The sequence below is a fragment of the Pangasianodon hypophthalmus genome, chromosome 9, assembly GCF_027358585.1.
Source record: "Pangasianodon hypophthalmus isolate fPanHyp1 chromosome 9, fPanHyp1.pri, whole genome shotgun sequence".
NCBI classification, from domain to species: Eukaryota; Metazoa; Chordata; class Actinopteri; order Siluriformes; family Pangasiidae; genus Pangasianodon; species Pangasianodon hypophthalmus.
In genome coordinates, this window is record NC_069718.1 from 4,763,601 (window position 1) to 4,783,743 (window position 20,143).

Sequence of the window (20,143 nt, forward strand, 5' to 3'; positions counted from 1 at the left end):
ATATTACAACTATCACAGCTACCCCAGATATTACAACTATCACAGATATTACAACTATCACAGCTACCCCAGCTATCACAGCTATCACAGATATTACAACTATCACAGATATTACAACTATCACAGATATCACAGCTACCCCAGATATTACAACTATCACAGCTACCCCAGATATTACAACTACCCCAGATATTACAACTATCACAGCTACCCCAGCTATCACAGCTATCACAGATATTACAACTATCACGGATATTACAACTATCACAGCTACCCCCGATATTACAACTATCACAGCTATCACAGATCTCACAGCTACCCCAGATATTACAACTATCACAGACATTACAGATATCACAGTTATCACAGCTATTACAACTACTGCAGATGTCACAGCTATTTATTTTATTTATTTACAGCTATTTATTTTACTTTTTTATTTGCTTCTACTTCTGAGATATTCTTGGGCTGTGTTGCATGCACAGCATGTTTAAGATCTCTTCACAAATTTTTCAGTGATGTTCAAGTCAGGGGACTGTGAGGGCCATTCCAAAAGCACAAAACCTCAGATTGAACTTCAGCTCAAGTAGTTCACGGTGGATTTCGAGGTATGGAACCTATCTATCTATCTATCTATCTATCTATCTATCTATCTCACTCTCTCTCTACTCACATCTCCTGGGGCTCCTGGAAGTCCTCTGGGTCCAACTTCACCCTGTAAGAAAGAAAGAAATAATCAGTTGTCCCTGTTTTCATGGATTAAACCAAAATTTTACTAAAACAGCAACAACAAGAACAGCGCTAGATTTGACTCTATTCTAAACCTGGCCTGTTTCTAAATGTATTATTAGCAGTGTTGCTAGCAGTAAGATATTTAATCGAGAAACATAATACTGACACAATAGTGCTTGAACTGAGATAAGCGATGAAGTCCAAGTAGCTCATGGCAGTGGATACACACTTCAGTAAGACTTCCTCATTATATCAGTGATGATGCAGTGATAAACACTAATCCAGCACCTCACCTTGTCTCCTTTCTCTCCTTTTGGGCCGACATCACCGTCTTTTCCTCTTTCACCCTGCAGTGGACACAGAGACAGGAACAAGCATGAAGACTGCAGTCCATCTCAGACGTCCTGTTAGTGATTATCGCATTTACAGCATGTCTTAAATGGACTCTGTGAGGCTTGTGAGGTGTGTTGTGATGGTGGGAACCTACCTGCACTCCTCTTTCTCCTCTCGGTCCCATTACACCAGCTTCACCAAGGAGACCCCTCTCACCCTGACACAGAGCGAGAGAGAAAGAGGTAGACATCTCATCGTCATGGTTCTTAATGTGATGTGTTTAAGATTATTGTAGTTTTCAGTGAGCGCTCACCCTGTCTCCTGGAGGTCCTCTGGGTCCTGGAGATCCTTCATCACCCTGAGTCATAAATCCATATTATCATTAATAATCATTAATAATCATTAACTAATCTGAGACAGACTTTCTACCAATATTATATTTTTAATCTCATGCATGTGAGACAATTTCATGCTTATACAGATGTTCAGACAGGAAGTGGGATCACCTTTGGACCAGGTTTTCCAGGGAAGCCATCCAGCCCCGGTTCACCTCTTGGTCCCTGAAAAAATAATAATATATTAATGCATTAAATGTAATAACTAGGAGTGGAAAATACTCAACTGCATTTCTTTCTCAAGTTACAATAAATATTATGTCGGCGTATTTTCACGTTACTTTTTACTCCTTAGATTTTTATTTTGTCCTTCAAACTACTTGGTACAAAATCTGGAAGAATCATGAATCAATTCATTACCTGTAGTGACCTTCTTATGCTACACAATGTACAGTGGTTAGCGCTATAGCTATCTGTGTGTGTCTGAATATGGATAAGCCCCAGTGCTACCTCACTGAAATGTTTCAAGTAAGCAAAGACTTGTACAAAATGAAGAAAACATGAATTCCATCTGATTTGAAAAGGTTGTGCTTATTTGCTAACATGAACTAGCTATATTTAACTAACTTAGCCTGTTTTCTTTGCTAATGCTAGGTTAGACTAGCATCAATTCCAGTAGCTAACATAACTGACTAGCCAGCAAATCATATTCTACCTAATGCCAAATACTATTTATTTACAGGACATTTTACTTCTGATTAATGAATTAATCAGCAAATGTTTTATAGTTTCTGATAAGTAATAAAGCTAGCTTTCACATTTTCCACGTTTAACTGCGTAAGATCTTGACACATTATCTTTTTTCATTTGTGTATCATTTTCTCAGTGCAGTCTCCCTGTTATTAATATACTCATATTTCATATATACAAAAAACTACATATTATGACACTAAAACTATAAGAACCACTTTTATAATACTGATACAAGGTGAGTGAAAAAGTTTGTACACCCTTACGAAAAAATTAAAAACACAAAGGGAAAAAATGACATTTATAGCAGCAAGATGTGTAGAGTGTTAGGATTTAAAGATGTTCCTTTATTACCGCCAGCAACAAAAATGATCAGAAGTTGCATGTGATATCAGTGCAAAAGTTTGCACACCCTGTTTTGAATGAGATAGATACATTCTCTAATCACATATATGTCTAATTTTTCACTTTATAACCACCTCCAGCTTCTTTCACATCCTCAGAACAGCGTTTTGATCCTCACTTTTGTAATACAGTACTTAACTTATTTAAATTCGTTTTTACCTGTATATTAATTTTTAAAATTGGGGTACATTTCTCTTTTTCTCATTCAGTAACAATCAGGGATACAATCGTTTGCACAATAATAAAACAATTAATAAAATTGCATGACAGAAAATAAAGCAATAATAAATGATGATTGAACTATGATCTGTAAATCATGAAGCTTTTGGAAAATAGCTCAAACTTCATCTATGAGAAGATAAAACAAAATGACGTGACATCATGGGGGGCACTTACTTTCTCTCCGTCATTTCCAGGTTGACCATCGATGCCGTCCTTCCCTGGCAGACCCTTCAAAACACACCAAGATTTAAGCGTTTTTTTGTTTGTTTGTTTGTTTTTGTATTTTTAACGTTCACAGTGACTTAATCCAGTGACTTACAGGTTTCCCAGCCTCTCCGTGTTTTCCAGGGAATCCGATTTCTCCCGGTAATCCCTGTGGAAACGATAAAGGCAGCAAACAAAAGTTAAAGAGGTAATCTGAATTTTATTGCTCTTCGTCATTCACAATGTAGCTTATGTGTGATTTTATTATCTTAATATAAAAGTATAATAATGTGTTATTGCTTAGAGTAAACGTACAGGAAGTCCAGTCTGACCCGGACTCCCAGGAGGTCCAGGGGGGCCTGCAGGACCCTAATCATACACACACACACACACACACACACACACACACACACACATTTCAATTAGAATTTAAACAAATCATTTATAGAATTAATAAGCTCTTAACATCTGGTCATCTGAAAGTTGTTAAACTTTCATCACTAACTAAAAAAATATAAAATATAAATATAAATATAAATATAAATATTGTTCAAACATAATATAAAAATATAGAAATAAAATAAGTAAGGTAAGATAAAAATAATACATAAAAAACTACATATTATAACTTTTAAACTATAAGAACCCATTTTATAATACTTCCGTACAAGGTGAGTGAAAAAGTTTGTACACCTTTACAAAAAAAACAGACATTTATAGCAGCAAGACATGTAGAGTGTTAGGATTTAAAGATGTTCTTTTATTACCACCAGCAATAAAAATGATCACAAATGGCACGTAATGTCAGTGCAGAAGTTTGCACACCCCATTTTGAATGTGATGGATATATTGTCTAATCACTTACATGTCTAACTTTCCTCTTTATAACGATTTATTATGATTGTAACTTTTGTAATACAACTTTAAAGTGTTTAACTTTTAAGAAATATAAAATTAATATTGTTAATATATAATAAAATATATAGAAATAAAATTATTAAGATAAGATAAAAATTTAAAATCTTAATACTGAAACTACAGTATAAAAGCTAAAATGTATTATTTATGCAATGTGAGTGCAGACAGTCCTGTTTTTCATTATAAGACATTTGTTATTAGAAAATAAGCTGATGGAGGATTTAATGGTTCAGCCTGAGGGCTACACACTGACAATATCACAGACCTGCTGTCTTCCACCTGCTGGGGGAAAAGAACAGGGTAAAGCATTCGGCTAATGTTGGTTGGTTGGTTTCATTGGTTGGTTGGTTGGTTGGTTAGTTTGATTGGTTGGTTAGTTTGATTGGTTGGTTGGTTGGGTTTTTTCTATCCTAAGATTTGGCTATGTTTGACTTTCTCACAGTGAGAAGTTATTTGAGAAAGCACTCATGGTGTTTAATATCACTGCTGTTGTTACCGGTGGTCCAGGAAGACCATCAACTCCAGGAAGTCCTCCTTCTCCTTTCTTTCCCTAGACAGAGGAAAAAATACAGACAATTAACAACTACAGACAACAGAGAGAAAGGAAAGGAAAGGAACGGAAAGGAAAGGAAAAAAAGAAAAGCAAAAGAGGAAAGGGAAAAATAAAAATAAATAAACAAATAAATAAAAAAGAAAAGAAAAGGAAAAAAGGCAGAACTTTGACTGTGCTGCTATCTGCTGGACAAATGCAACAATTGCACTTTACTGAGTGATTATCTCAGAGCCAACACACACACACACACACACACACACACACACACAGTTCAGCTGTTTTGTGTAGAACTCCTCACCCTTTGTCCGATTTCTCCCGGGATTCCCGGCTCTCCAGGTGGACCAGGTGGACCCTGATCAACACAATAAGATAACATTTAAACATTGTCCTGTTTTTCTTTTCTTTTTTTTATGTATCTGTTCATTTTGTTTATAAAAGAAAATAATAAATAATTCATTTTAAAAAGTAAAGGTGGATATAGAACAAACAGGGCCTGAATCCACTGCAGTATAGAGATGATATGAGGAGTGTTATATAGTGTGCTTAACCACAGCCTGCTTTTATTTCTTATGTGTGATATTCACAGACACTCCGGCTGTGTTCCAATACTATTTATATCACACACTCCTGCTATAAAAGCTCAACTGAAGCTTATTAGGGGCCCGACTGAAGCTTACTAGGGGCCCGATGCATTGATTCACTAAAACAGCAAAGCACACCTGCAGTGATGCTACGCTTTCCTCTCTTACAAGGCCTGATGGGAAGCCACGCCCACAGCGTTAATCTACATCCTGCTACATGTGAGTGAGTCAGCTATAGGCCACACCCATGAGGTGCATTGCATCTAAAAACACACGAAAGGAGAGAATCTTACAGGAGGTCCAGGAGGTCCGTCTGCTCCAGGAGGCCCGGATGGTCCTGGAAGGCCCTGGAAATAAATACAATTTATTTAAATAAAAAATTTTTAAAAAATCAAATGAGAATTATTTAGCTACATTTCTTGTTTAGTACTCACATTTTCTCCCTTCAGTCCTGCCATTTGCACCTGAAACAACACGGCAGAACAGTATTAGTGATATGAACATTAACTATTATTATTATTTTTTAAAATTCTTATTAATAATAGCTGTTTCTGCAGTAAAGAGAAATCCTGCAGTTCCTACAAAACCATCAGGGCTTTATGAAGCTTCATGGTGATTCACTTCTCTCCATGACACAGTCTTTGATTCAGTGAATCTTTCATTCGAGACTGAGATTCGCTTTTCTCTTGTTCAATGAATCAGTATTTGATTCAGTGAATCATTCATTCATGAGCCAGATTCTCTCTCATTCATCAGGTGAATCTCTGAATCAGTGAATCATTTGGACTTAGATTTATTCCTCTTTCATTCAGTGAATCAATTGATTTTATCAGTCAAATGACTCCTGTTCAAACAGATACGGACCAAACTACAGATTTCCACCATTTCATTTAAACATGGATGTACAAGCATTTTATAAAATAACACAAACTAGCAATGATAATTAGTTATTTTATATGACATAAGCTGTTTATTGCCTGTCTCAGATGACAGCATTAAAGGCTGGGAAAACTGTGCAACTGACCAAACCCCCGAATGAACAAATCATTTAAATCATTTAACTGAACAGACTCATATGACTCCAGAAATGACTCACCACATCTCCAGGTATTCCAGCAGGACCTCTCTCACCCTAACACACCCACACACACACACACACACATTTGCAGGTTTAAGATTTTGCAGTTTAATATAATCTCATCATTGCGCTTAACCTTGCTCTCTCTCCGTACCTTTTCTCCTTTAAACCCGTGTGGTCCAGGTGCACCAATCAGACCCGTCAGACCCTGTTCATTTAAAAAAAAAAAAAAAAAAAAAAAAACATACATTTTTATACACATTTTCCAACACTGTACATTTACAAGTACACGTATAATACGCTCCTACACTTTACTGAACAAGTCTAAATACTCACGTCTTTTCCTGGAGCTCCAGGTTTGCCAGGAAAACCATCTAACCCTGGGAGACCCTGAATCATATCAACAATGATATACTGTACATTAAAAACGCAGCAAAAAGTATTTTATTGTGTTTGCAGAATATAAAACATGAGCAACAAGCAGAAAAACAATGCATCTTACTATAAACAGCTATGACATAAATTAAAAAAAAGTTTTAAATAAAAAAGCAACAATAACATTAATTGTTAAGTATGACAAAAAAATAAATCATAAAAAAGATGAAAAAATAATAAAAACTCAATATTCTTTAAAACTGTGTTGTTGTTGTTAATAATAATAATAATAATAATAATAATAATAATAATAATAATAGCTGAAAGCAGCGATTAAGGGGGCCAAGCACTTTTTGTCACTTGTTCCCAAAACTTGTTCCCAAGGAGATATACTAAATTTGAAAGCGAAACCTCCATCCATTGCCGATATATTGCCTCACTTCTTGTTTTCAGTAGCCCTCCCAAGTTGGAAATAAACTCGAAGCTTGTTTGCTAACATGAATTCATGGTGCTAAATATATGTGACAAGTTTGGTGTCAATATGTAAGGACATTGCTGAAGTATGCCATCACTTCCTGTTTGGCGACTTAGCCGTCAAATTCATTTGCACGTTATGAATGAAGAGATCAAAAATCTGGGAATCTGGTTTTGTTCGAGTTGGTCTCACGATGCGGTCTTCTATATTTCGTGATGACAGAAAATTTGTAGTAGAAGAAGCGATAAAAAATATTTTTGTTCAATTTCAAAATGACCTTGCAGCCACTTCCAGTAGGATCACACGTGAAACAAATACTTAAATAAACAGGAAGTGTGAATGCAGCTTATATTAGTAGTGTAAATATTATTACTGCCTAGTTATGTGCTTGCATTATCTCTTTGTTTTAACTGTAAATTAGATAAATACTTGGAAAAGTATCATGTATGGCAGTTAAGTAAGTCGTCAGTGTATCTAAAACAAACATGTGCTTTTAGTTTACGTCCTATAATCCTAATTTATGGTGATTATTATCAGATTGAGATTGAGATTGGAGCAATGTGGATAATAGAAGGAGGGATTGACAGAATTCTTCACTGGTCCTGACACATTTTTACAGAAAATAATAGACTTCTTTATTTATTGCATTGCAACTGAATAACCAGATACATGCTGCCTTTAAAAAAAATTAAAATCATTTATTCGCTATGTACAAAAACACAAACAAACAAACAATATTTAGTGTTTTAGTTTGAATGAAATAATAATGACGCTAAACAGCGAAACAGGAAACAGTGGGTGACGAGAGGAGCGCAATAAGAGGACAATCGCTGGGGAGGAATAAAAGATGATAGATGATAGAGAGTGGATCTGTAAGCAGTCGAGTGCCCACGTCTCTCTCACAGGACTAAAAGGAAATCTGGAGATTACATCAGTACAGCCATATCTGTTTGAGAGATCAGTGTATACACACAGGAACACACATTTCACACAAATATGCAGTGTTTTGCTTTGAGTTGCACCAGGATTTGACTGAGAATCGGTTCTTACCCTCTCTCCTGCTGTTCCCTTTTCTCCCTTTTTACCTGGATCGCCCTGATCACACAGAGAGAGAGAGAGAGAAAGATAAAGAGAGAGAGATGAAAGGGTTAAATTCTCATAAGAAAAGCATATGTCTTTTTGATTTAAAGCCAAATTCTGTCTTAATAGAAATCCATAGAAAGCTCTCTAATCCAGCTATAATTCCACTTCATACGCACCGGAAATACATCACAGATAAATGTTGTGTAACTGAATCAGCTATGAATGGGTTAAATTCAATACACCAGTGTCATTGAAACTTCATAATTAGTGTTTTATCATCTGAGCACCATCAGAACAGAGAAAGGCGACTCCTGGATTAAAGGTGGAGTCACAGATTAGAGATTTATTACACAGTGTCTACTTACAGAAACACCTTTGGGACCAGGCGCTCCAGAGTGTCCCCTGTCACCTTGGACACCCTAAACGAATAAATAAATAAATAAATAAAAACATGAAAAACGCAATATAGGGTGATCTGTGATTCCTATCCTGCACTGAAATACTGTTTGGTCTCTTTCTTCCAGAGGGTTCTTCACATCCTCAAAACGTTCTACCTGGAAACCTTTTCATAGGAAAACTCTCACAGAACCTTTTTTTTTTAATTTCCTACAACTGCAAGTGACACACTCTGTATTTTTTTTATTTACAGCTTTACATGTGACTGTTACCAAGCGCTGACACTGGAGACTCCTTCCATAAACACCATAAATGTTAAATAAACATCTCCTTACCCTGGAGCAAACTTCACCATATCAATGCATTTTTAAAAGCTGTTTATATGGAGCGTCCATGAGGTGTTACTATAGAAACGGCAGCTTATTAATATAAACCTGGGATTTGCAGCTGCACTACTATCAGAGTTGCTGTTACAGAAAACGAATCAACACTTGACGACCAATCAGAATCCAGAATTCAACATTAATGTCTTATTCAACCTTTAAGATAAAAGGTTTTATTTTTTATTTTTCTAAAAGTCACCTGTGGTCCGAGTGGTCCAGGTAACCCAGGAGCTCCAGCAGATCCCTTCACACCCTGTAACAGACATGAACATGACCTCATGATTAGGGTGAATCATTTCCGCCCCACGTACACACACCCAGAATTCACACACACACACACACACACACAGCGTTTTCCTCACCTGCTCTCCTTTGTCTCCCTGTTTGCCAGCGAGTCCCGGGAGGCCTTCCAATCCCTACAGAGTGTACAGTATTAGCATCACTGAAGGAGCTACGCGACACTCAAATCTATATAAACACTCCGTAATCTTAAAGTTATTGAGCTTGTCGGTGTTTCTTACCCTCTCACCCTTGTCACCTCTGACCCCAGTCTCACCTGGATCTCCGCTGTCTCCCTGTGGACAAAGTGGGAACGTTAACATCAACAACATGCACAACATCAGAGCAGATCTGTGGTTCCTAAAGGCATGTCGGGAAAACGAATAGATGTGTGTTAGGAGTCTCTTAAATGGCGTGCTGACGTGAAGGAATAACACACTCAGTGTGGTGCTGCTACAGGAAAATAATCAACAATGCGACACGGAGCTACCGTTACCACAGTGGAGGTTTTTATTTTCCAGCACATCCTGTAGCTTTTTCTTCCTCTCACATCACAGCAATTTACTAACAATTACAATTTTTATTTATTAAAAAAAACGAAATCGTACTTTTTATCCATTTATAGCTACACTTAATGTTTGCAAAACAAGTTAGCACAAACTCCACTAAAACTTAAAGTTACAGCTTTACCTCTGACTGTTACAAAGCGCTGACACTGGAGACTCCTTCCTTAAATGTTACATAAACATCTCCTTACAGAAAACCTCACCATATCAACGATTATACACGTTTGTTTAATCAGTTTACGTGGAGCGTCTACTGTACACGTCCCTGTGACTGAGCCGTTACTATAGAAACCATAACGTATTCGAGCGTGTGCATCGATATGTCATGCTCTGACCAATCAGAATCCAGAATTGTACAGCGCTGTGGTGTACAAATTGCTGTATGTGTTGATGTTTGCAGTTGAAGGAAAATCTCAACAATCAACGCACAATATATAGCAAATATAACTGAAACATGGTGAGCAGATGCAACTGAGCAGCGTTTTTATGTGCTGAAGAACGCAGGCCTGTAATTAAGGCACACTGACGCAAGTGAGCTCTGTACTACAGCGACATGTGTGTGTGTATGTGTGTGTGTGTGTGTGTGTGTGAGAGAGACAGTGTCTAATTAGCGCTGCTATTTATCCAAGACTTCATTTCTCCACTGATGTGACGTTGTTTTTATCCTTTTTAATGGTAAACTAGAAGATGACCTTCAGATAAACCCCAATAATATCACAAGTAATACGATCTGATATCAGTTCATACACAATTTATACACAATTTATACACAAAAACAAACCTTGTTAGAAGACAACTATGTGGATTAAATGTGGATGAAAACGTTCAAGCAGACAGCGTTAAAGGAACTCTCCACTGTACTAATAATGCGAATGATGGCTGACGGAAATCTCAGGTTCTCTAAAACTAAGCCATGCTAACTGCTGGACACTAGCGTTCCTTCCTCGTTAGCCACATTAGCATTGCTAGGTCAGCGTGTTCCTTTAAAGAACATTTAAAGCACCTCAAACACACATGCGTTTGTGGCTTCATGCAGTTTAACCAGCAAACTCCTCAGAAGAACAACACTCAGCCTCATCGGTTTAGCACACGAGCACAGAGAGCACGCACGACACACACAACACACACAATATGCACAACACACAACACGCACAACACACACAACACACACAACACGCACAACACATAGAATATCAAATAAAATCAGTGTATTTAGAAAGTGGCTGTGTTCCTATGGGCTCTATTTTCTCTCAGTAAGTGATGAAGTTAAACCAGAACATACATACATACATAATCAATCAATAAATAAATAAATATTAAGAAAATACCTCAACATTGTTTCACGCTCACAAATTTGTACATTTATGCCGTGTCGTGATTATATGTAGCAAGTTGTAAACATTAAAGACGAGGGTTAGGGATGAGCTCTGCATTCATAATGCGTAATTATTAATCTAATTTAAATAATATTCACTTATTTAAATTGCATTATAGGAAAAAATACAATTAAATAAAAAATAAAAATAATAGGTAGTGCACTGAGGCTTTGATTTCCTAACCTCCCAAAGTAACAAGTGCTAATGTCTTAAGTTAAAAATAAAAAAATAAATAAATAAATAAATAAACAACATGTATATCAATCAATAATTAGCTCAGAAGAAATCATTACTGTATCTGAAGGCCAACTCTTGAAGTGTGAGATACACGACAACGGGTGCATGAAACTCTTGCCATGAAGAGTAGAGTTTATATCTACTTTATAGTTTATACTTCTCTCTACAATTTCATTATCATAACTAAAACAAAAAAATCCTAATTACAGTTAAAAAAATAGTATTATTAATATAAAGCATATTTTGTAATGTTGTATGAAATTTGATGTTGTGTTAAATGTGGGTTTTTTGAAGGAACAGCAAATCGGTGGGAGGTAAACTAACTAACTAACTAACTAACTAACTAACTAACTATCTAATTAATTCATTCATTAATTTTTGGAGCTAAACTGTATGGTATTTAAAAAATGAAAACAACCAGACTATCACTCACATAATGTGTGTTTTGTTTTTTGTTTTGTTTTGTTTTGCTTTTTGTTTTGTTTTGCATTTTGTTGTGTTTTGTTTTATTGTGTTTTGTTTTGTTTTGTTGTGTTTTGTTGTGTTTTCTTTTGTTTTGTTGTGTTTTGTTGTGTTTTCTTTTGCATTTTGTTTTGCATTTTGTTGTGTTTTGTGGTTTGTTTTGTTTTATTGTGTTTTGTTTTGTTTTGTTGTGTTTTCTTTTGCATTTTGTTTTGCATTTTGTTGTGTTTTGTGGTTTGTTTTGTTTTATTGTGTTTTGTTTTGTTTTGTTTTGTTGTGTTTTCTTTTGCATTTTGTTTTGTTTCGCATTTTGTTGTGTTTTGTGGTTTGTTTTGTTTTGTTGTGTTTTGTTGTGTTTTGTTGTGTTTTGCATTTTGTTTTGTTTTGTTGTGTTTTATTTTGTTGTTTTGTTTGGGGCTCAGTGGAGGACTAACTGATTCATTACTAACATCTTAGCAAGAGAAAGCTCTGGTGCTAATTTCTTTCCTGCACTCAGCTGTTTCTCAGAGAGCTGAAATAGCTCAGGACGGTTCTGGTGTATTTTCAGGACAGACGTTTCTGCTTCCACCCAACTCTCCTCAGCAGTGTGTGTGTGTGTGTGTGTGTGTGTGTGTGTGTGTGCTGAACGCCCTCATGGTCAGCATACCCGTAATTCCGACATCAAAATATGCTGAGTTTTCCATTTCCTCCACCCACACGGTGCAGGAGCTCCAACAACTTCATCCAGCTAGTAAACGTGTGTGTGTGAGCTGCCTGCATGTGAGGGTGTGGATACAGTTCTACAGTATCCACACTCATTTTGCCTGCTGTAACTGTAAGCTGTAACATGCACACACACACACGCACACACACACACACACACACACACACATGGATAAGCACACGGGACATTAGCATGCCATGCCGTGTTTAATCCACACTGAGGAGTTTGTCTGGTAAATCCATGATCTTACCTTCTCGCCTCTATCTCCTTTGATAGAGAGCGCCTTGCCCTGCAAATAATCCATCAACACCGATCGATTATTCTCCAGGCAGAGAGAGAGAGAGAGAGAGAGAGAGAGAGAAGCAGCACAGATGGAAAATAGAAAATACAGCATATTATCTTTGAAATAATCTCTAAAACAGGATGTTTTTAAGCATTAAACGCTTTTAATTCACATGATCTTTAAGGCTGCTTTATACAATACTCTCTTCTTCACATCATTATTATTATTATTATTATTATTATTGTGGTTACTATAACTACCACTACTACTACTAATAATAATTTATAATCACACTTATAAATTACAAATCTATTTATATATGTTATATTATTATTAATTAAAATACAATCAATAATAATTAATAATAATAATAACAATAATAATAATTTAATAAATAATAATTCTTAATTAAAATCCAATTATGATTAATTTGATCAGTTTTCATTTTAATTTCTTTAATTACTGATTTACTGTAACACTTAGAGTAATCCTTAAATGTGCTGAATATACATGTTTATTTGTTTGTTTGTTTACCAAATACTTCATAATATTCAATAACTTATTATCAGAACTAATACATCAGTTCATTTAGCAGTGTATCACTTTCCCATGGTTGAATGACGGTGTGCTTTTCTGTAAATATGAATTAAAATGCAAATGTTTGAGCAGATTGATGCAGATGTACGTGTTAACGCTCAGTCGCTCTGCTATTAAAATACATGTGATAAAAACTAAACTGTGTGAAATGACACTCAATACTGATTAATGACTAATCATCCCTTTTACATATTATTAATGACTGCGGAGTTTAATTTTTAAAAAAAAAGACGTGAATGCATTATGAGCTGCTATGTAACATTTCCTTTGAGTATTACTAACAGGCCTTTTCCACTGACGAGGTGCTGGTGATGGTCACAGAACCGATACCTAATCTACAACCTTTCCTTTTTCACAGCCAGCAGAACTGGACTGCTCTGAGATAAGGCTTGGAGGCAGCATCATTTTGTTACCATGGCAACAATTTGTTTCCGAAGTTTCTTAAGGGTTCTGGGTTGATTAATGGTTAAAAATTCTTAGTTTCCGGTGCTGGTGATGATTCTGATATCTGAGTCGATACATAATCTAGTTCTCCGCTTTTCCTTTTTCTAAAACTGGCTCGATCTAGAACTAAGCTAAGATATGGCATCATTTTGTTACCATGGCAACAACTCAAATAATATTTACAAGACTACTTCTTACAAAAAGAATGGCTTTTTGATGGTTCTTTAACCCTTTCAGGTGCACAATATGATGCACAAATGGATGCAAACCTGTAGCCTCCACAAAACAAGGACTTTAAAAATTCACTTCCTGTATATATTTTTGATTGTATATATTTTGTAGTTAGCCAGCTAGCTAGTTGTGAAGAACCCAAACTTTTGCATACAGCTGTATTGCACACAAGCTAACATCAGCTCGCCTGCATAACACTGCAAACACTTTCTAAAGAGCTTATAACTTAATGACTTTGATAATAACATATAACATCTCTGAGAGATTATGAAGTGTCAGATATAAAGCCTTTAATGTATTTGTTAAATAAATTACTTTAAGTTGTACGGCAGCCTTTTTTTAAAAAAAAAAAAAGGTTCTCTGGCTCTCTGAACAGCACCAGCATCATGTAAGTGAAGAAAGGGATAAAAGTGCGTGTAAAATAAGTTGCTAGTTAATTACGTGAACATGTCTAGCATCAAATAAACCTGGCTGTTAGTGCTAAGGTAACCGAAGTCACATGAATTAGTAAGAAATCACTTTTTCCTACAGGTTCTCCTTTCTGCCCTTTGGGTCCTTGCGGTCCTGCCGTACCCTGAAGGCCCGGATCTCCCTGTGGATGTACAGTTTAGAGGACAGAGTTGAAGAGGAAGTGCCTGCGGGACAGCAAGCAGACGATATAACACACAAACTCCTTTAAAATAACAGCTGAATTAAAGCGACTGCTTTATGACCTTTTCACCCTTAGGGCCTTGAGCACCAGGCAGACCTGTCTCACCCTGTAGATAGTGAGAAAAAGAGAGAGAGAGAGAGAAAGAGAGAGAGACAGCAAGGAGTGATAAAAGAGAGAGAAGCAGATGAGAAATTGCCATCCAACCATACGTTATGTGTGATATTTACATCGTCAGAGTCTGGTGAGTGTAAATATATCACAGCGGTATGCTTGGTTTCATTTTCATCCATTTGTATCCATTTATTCATGATCCAGTTTTCCTAATGCGCTCTTGACCTTTGACCCCTAGGCTTCAGGGTCTTACCCTCTCCCCTGCGGCGCAGGAACAGTTGACGGTGTGTTCTCCACTCTTCTGCTCTCCACTCGTAGGAGTCGGGGTCGGGATTAAAATAGGGGTGGGTTCAGTGACCACCTGCTTATGGCACTGAGAGACACACACACATCATTATTATTATTATTATTATTATTATTATTATTATTATTGGCATTTTATTTTATTTCAGTCATTTTACATGTGATATTACTATGTGATCATGGGAAAAACTTGTGAAAGTGCATTTCAACGTGTTCATACAATGCAGGGGAATTGTGTAAATGACGTGTAAAATTTGCGGTACTTTTCTGTACAGGATCTGCAGAGACGGAGATGGCTGTAATAATTTAAGAAGCAGTTCATTTAAGAAAGTCTTCATTTAAGAAGCTGTTCATTTAGAAGCTAATTGTTTAGAAGCTAAACATTTAGAAGCTAATAGTTTAGAAGCTAATCATTTATGGTGCTGATCCTTTAGAAGCTGATCCTTTAGAAGCTGATCCTTTAGAAGCTAATCGTTTAAGAAGTTAATCATTTAAGAAGCTAATCGTTTAAGAAGCGGATCATTTATGAGCTGATCATTTAGCAAGTTGGTCATTTATGGTGCTGGAGATGGCTGTAATAATTTAAGAATCAGTTCATTTAAGAAAGTCTTCATTTAAGAAGCTGTTCATTTAGAAGCTGATCTTTTAGAAGCTGATCATTTAGAAGCTAATTGTTTAGAAGCTAAACATTTATAAGCTGATCGTTTAGAAGCTAATCGTTTAAGAAGCTAATCATTTATGGTGCTCATCCTTTAGAAGCTGATCCTTTAGAAGCTAATCGTTTAAGACGTTAATCATTTAAGAAGCTAATCGTTTAAGAAGCGGATCATTTATGAGCTGATCATTTAGCAAGTTGGTCATTTATGGTGCTGATCCTTTAGAAGCTGATCCTTTAGAAGCTAATCTTTTAAGAAGTTAATCATTTAAGAAGCTGGTCATTTATGAGCTGATCATTTAGAAGCTAATCATTTCAGAAGCTGATCATTTAGGAGGTGATCGTTTATCATTTAGAAGCTGATCATTTATGATGCAGATCATTTAACAAGTTAATCGTTGATTGAAGCTGATTGTTTAAGAAGCTGATCTTTTAGCAAGCTGATCATTTGTGATGCTGATCATCTAGAAGCTAATTGTTTAGAAGCTGATTATGTAGCAAGCTGATCATGTACGAAACTGATCATTTAAGAAGCTGATCATTTTAATGTCGACGCTTTAGAAGCTGATTGTTTAAGAAGCTGATCATTTTGGAATCAGATCATTGCTGATGGTTGCTTTAAAAGCTGATCTTTTAAAGAACCTGCTGTGTGTGTATGTGTGTGTGTGTGTGTGTGTGTGTGTGTGATACACTCACAGGGCCTCCAGGCAGGTCACAGCACGTCTCCTGCTCTGCCTGCTTGGAGTCGCAGTAGATTACCATCCTCTGAAGGTCGAACTGTGGAGGATGATTTAGGAAATTAATCATGATGCTGATTATTGAAGAAGTGATGATTCAGCTAGTATTTCTCAGTCGATGACTCACGTCGATGGGGACGCTGTCGTAGAGTCTCTTGCCGATGACGGTTTTGCCCTGGATATCGATGTCCTCTCGTTCCTCGATCGGTAGGGTCTGGATGTGTTTGCAGTCCAGATAGAGCGAGACGGATTTGGCGTGGACGCTCAGGCCAATCTTGTGCCAGTTTCTGTCGAACAGGTTTTCCACATCTGGGCTGCGGAACACGGCTCGGACTGCGTCTTTGGTCAGACCCACGGCGTTGTACTCCACTGCTTTATTCTCTCCATCCAGACGGATAGAAACCTGGGAGAGATAAAGACCATAATATCTAGATAAGATCTTTACTACTAAAACATGCATGGGATACAGTGTTTGCAGTAAATTTCACGTCTCAGGTACACACGCTTCTGAAAACACCATGAACTGAGTAATACATGGCCCTGACATAAAGCAGCTGATCATTCGCTGATCGTTTAGGAAGCTGCTTACTTGGAAACCTGATCATTCACAACCTGTTCCTTTAGAAGTCGATGGTGATCATTTAGGAAGCTGATCATTTAGGAAGCTGATAATGTTACAAGCTGTTCATTTAAGAAGCTCTTTAATTAAGAACTGGCTCATCTGAGATGATTATTAAAGGAAGCGATCATTTTAAAGGTGATAATTTAGGAAGCTGATCATTTAGAAACCTGATCATTTAAGAAGCTGATCATTTAGGAAGCTGATTGTTTAGTGAGCTGATCATTTAGAAAGCTGATCATTTATGAAGCTGATAATTTACAAAGCTGATTGTTTAGGAAGCTGATCATTTAGAAAGCTGATCATTTAGGAAGCTGATCATTTAGGAAGCTGATCATTAGGAAGCTGATTGTTCAGTGAGCTGATCATTTAGGAAGCTGATCATTTAGGAAGCTGATAATTTACGAAGCTGATCATTTAGCAAGCTAAATTCTTAAACTATATGTATGTGAATATCTTTCTTGTTCCACAGTGTGCTTTACTGACCTGAGGGATGCCGTACTTGTCATAGACCTGCCACAGGTACCAGTCCTCCCTCCTAGATGTCTTTCTGAATTTGAACGTGGTGACGAAGGCGTATTCATCTGGAAGGCCTTGGGGAAACACGTTTCTGTAACACACCGGAGAAGAAGAGAGGGAGGATTACGAGATAGTAGTCAGCAGCTGATCATTTAAGAAGCTGATCATTTAGAAAGCTGATCATTTAGGATGCTGATCATTTATAAAGATGATCGTTTACAAAGCTGATCATTTATATAAAAAATTATCATTTTAATGCTGGTTGTTTAAAAAGCTGGTCGTTTAAGAAGCAGATGATTTAAGAAGCTTGATCATTAAAGATGATGATGGCTTATAGCGTGCTTATTAAAAAGCTGATCATTTAGGTAGGTACTTAATTTAGGGCTTAAATTTAAGAAGCAGATTTTTTAATTAGCATCATTTTAAAGCTGCTTATATAGAAGCTGATCATTTGGAACCTAATCATTTTAAACCTGGTCATTTGGAAGTTGATCATTAAAGCTGATCAGTTAAGAAGCTGATTGTTTTAGACGTTAATCATGTTTCAAAGCTGATCATTCAAAAGTCGATAACTTATGATTATCATTTAACAATCTGATCATTTAGTGTCTGAAATTTTAGATTTTAGAAAATGAAGATTTAAAAAGCTGATCACTTAGCTGTTCCTTATTTCGCAGCCAAACATTCAGGAATGGACTGACCCTTTAACAGTTAGGCCTGTGTACAAATGCCTAGGAAGCTGTTCTCTCTGAGTATCAGAAAGATGATTTTAAAAAATGTGTTTTAAACTGACATTAAAATGTTCACATTAAATGTACTAATATACAATTGGTGACGATACCTAAAGTCAGATAACTTACTAATTAAACCTCATTTTATTTATATTTATATTAACTTATTTTATTACTCAGTCTATCCCTGCTCTACCATGTCCTGCTTATATACAGATTATTCCTTATTTAATAACTTAAACCTAGAAACAATATATAGAATTAAACTACACAGAATAGAATTAAATGTATTACACATATTGCAATTTTATACCTAAAAGGAAAAATGCAAGCTGACTATCTCGACCTGCTAGTAACAGGTGTGTACCATGTTGTGTGTTTGGGTCATTATTGGGGTGGTACTCACTCAGTCTGCTGCACGATAGGCATAGTCCCCAGTCTCACATAGGAGCTCTGTCCAGGTTCAGACTTCTCTCCCAGAACATCTCTCACATTAAAGTACTCCATCAGGTCGAAGCCTGGATTCAACAGGAGACCATCATTATCACATCGCATTAATATTGTTTCGTATTTTTTTTAATCTGTTAGTTGTTTCAGTGATTGGCCACTAGAGGGTGAACCTGAGTCAAAATATACCGAAGGCGTAATAGAAAAATAAATCTAATTAATAGAAAAGTGGGTTGACTTGCAACATTTTAAGACCAGGCCTTATTATGGTCTTCAGGGTGAGGAATAATGATTATTAATATTAAATGAAAGCTTTAAGCACTCGGCCTGTTAATATGCTTTTTTATGCATTAAGTATTTATATTCCATGTGCATTCTATATATTTCCATATTAACACAATTAAGATTTCATTAAATAAATAATCTAATTTTAAGTTTGGACTCCAAATGATAAAAGTAACAATAAATAACAGGTGAAAACAACAACTGTGTCTTTCATGATCCTTTAAAAAGTCACCAGTCAATTCAATTTTATTTGATTTATTATATTTGTATAGTGCTTTTAACAATGAGCCAATGTCACATGACTTGTGCAGAATGATGTCGCAGTAATGTCGCATGCAGCTTGTTTGCTACAATGAATGTTGCTTTGGATCACTGTTAATGTGCATTTGAATAGTTTGAATATTTATTAAGTTGCTGATTAGTCACTTGTGGTTTTGGTCTGAAAAAAACTGACAGCATGAGAAAACATCTTTCGTTTTTTGTATCAGCGACGACAAGAATTTTATTTTCTACATGCAGAATTACCGGTTCAATCGTACCGCATGTTGTAGGCGTCACATTCGTATTGGCGGGTGCCAAGACTTTTGTTACTGACACACCCCTAACTCGAGTTCCCAGGTTGTAATTATGACACTGTGATGACGTTTGAGAACGTTTGAGACTTGAAGGCATGAGTTAAGGCTGAGTCTCGGCTCGGCTAGTTAGTTAGCGATGGTGGTGTTAGCATGAACACTGATCTGTTTGACCCTTAATAACTGAACTGTCGCTGTCTCGCATCCATCCACAGTCAGTGTTCTAGATATCAGTCTCACCGAGTACACGAGTGTGTTTACGTTCTCCGGTTCTAGATCTCAGAGACATTAATTAACCCTGTGTTCACTTAGTGCGTCACACCTGCAGCCAGTAAACATTAAAGTGCACTCGCTGGGCCAGATGTCATGTCAAGTGTGTCACTGGTGTTCCAGTAGAAAACTGTGTGTGTGTGTGTGTGTGTGTGTGTGTGTGTGTGGAGTGTGATTGTGTGTGAGAGAGAGAGTTTAATGCTGTGGTTTGTCTCGGCCAACCACCATTTAACAGTGGCAG

General features: G+C 36.5%; 1 protein-coding gene across 2 annotated transcripts in view; it reads right to left on the bottom strand.

Annotated features, from left to right (window-relative positions):
- Positions 1–20,143, bottom strand: part of col22a1 (collagen, type XXII, alpha 1) — a 69,992-nt gene that overhangs the window by 22,947 nt on the left and 26,902 nt on the right. Inside the window, exons 5-32 of one of the 2 annotated variants that reach the window (XM_026909888.3) lie at positions 18,735–18,846; positions 17,565–17,688; positions 16,587–16,862; positions 16,419–16,499; positions 15,018–15,137; positions 14,715–14,759; positions 14,531–14,593; positions 12,697–12,735; positions 9,345–9,398; positions 9,186–9,239; positions 9,023–9,076; positions 8,410–8,463; positions 8,012–8,056; positions 6,448–6,501; positions 6,266–6,319; positions 6,130–6,165; positions 5,468–5,497; positions 5,327–5,380; positions 4,751–4,804; positions 4,396–4,449; positions 3,297–3,350; positions 3,097–3,150; positions 2,952–3,005; positions 1,572–1,625; positions 1,379–1,423; positions 1,220–1,282; positions 1,026–1,079; positions 674–715 (exon numbers count right to left, since the gene is read on the bottom strand). In XM_026909888.3, the coding sequence (XP_026765689.1) occupies positions 674–715; positions 1,026–1,079; positions 1,220–1,282; positions 1,379–1,423; positions 1,572–1,625; positions 2,952–3,005; positions 3,097–3,150; positions 3,297–3,350; positions 4,396–4,449; positions 4,751–4,804; positions 5,327–5,380; positions 5,468–5,497; positions 6,130–6,165; positions 6,266–6,319; positions 6,448–6,501; positions 8,012–8,056; positions 8,410–8,463; positions 9,023–9,076; positions 9,186–9,239; positions 9,345–9,398; positions 12,697–12,735; positions 14,531–14,593; positions 14,715–14,759; positions 15,018–15,137; positions 16,419–16,499; positions 16,587–16,862; positions 17,565–17,688; positions 18,735–18,846 (1,877 nt within the window). The remainder of the gene's footprint in view (positions 1–673; positions 716–1,025; positions 1,080–1,219; positions 1,283–1,378; positions 1,424–1,571; positions 1,626–2,951; positions 3,006–3,096; positions 3,151–3,296; positions 3,351–4,395; positions 4,450–4,750; positions 4,805–5,326; positions 5,381–5,467; positions 5,498–6,129; positions 6,166–6,265; positions 6,320–6,447; positions 6,502–8,011; positions 8,057–8,409; positions 8,464–9,022; positions 9,077–9,185; positions 9,240–9,344; positions 9,399–12,696; positions 12,736–14,530; positions 14,594–14,714; positions 14,760–15,017; positions 15,138–16,418; positions 16,500–16,586; positions 16,863–17,564; positions 17,689–18,734; positions 18,847–20,143) is intronic. The other variant, XM_026909889.3, reaches the window with a different exon arrangement.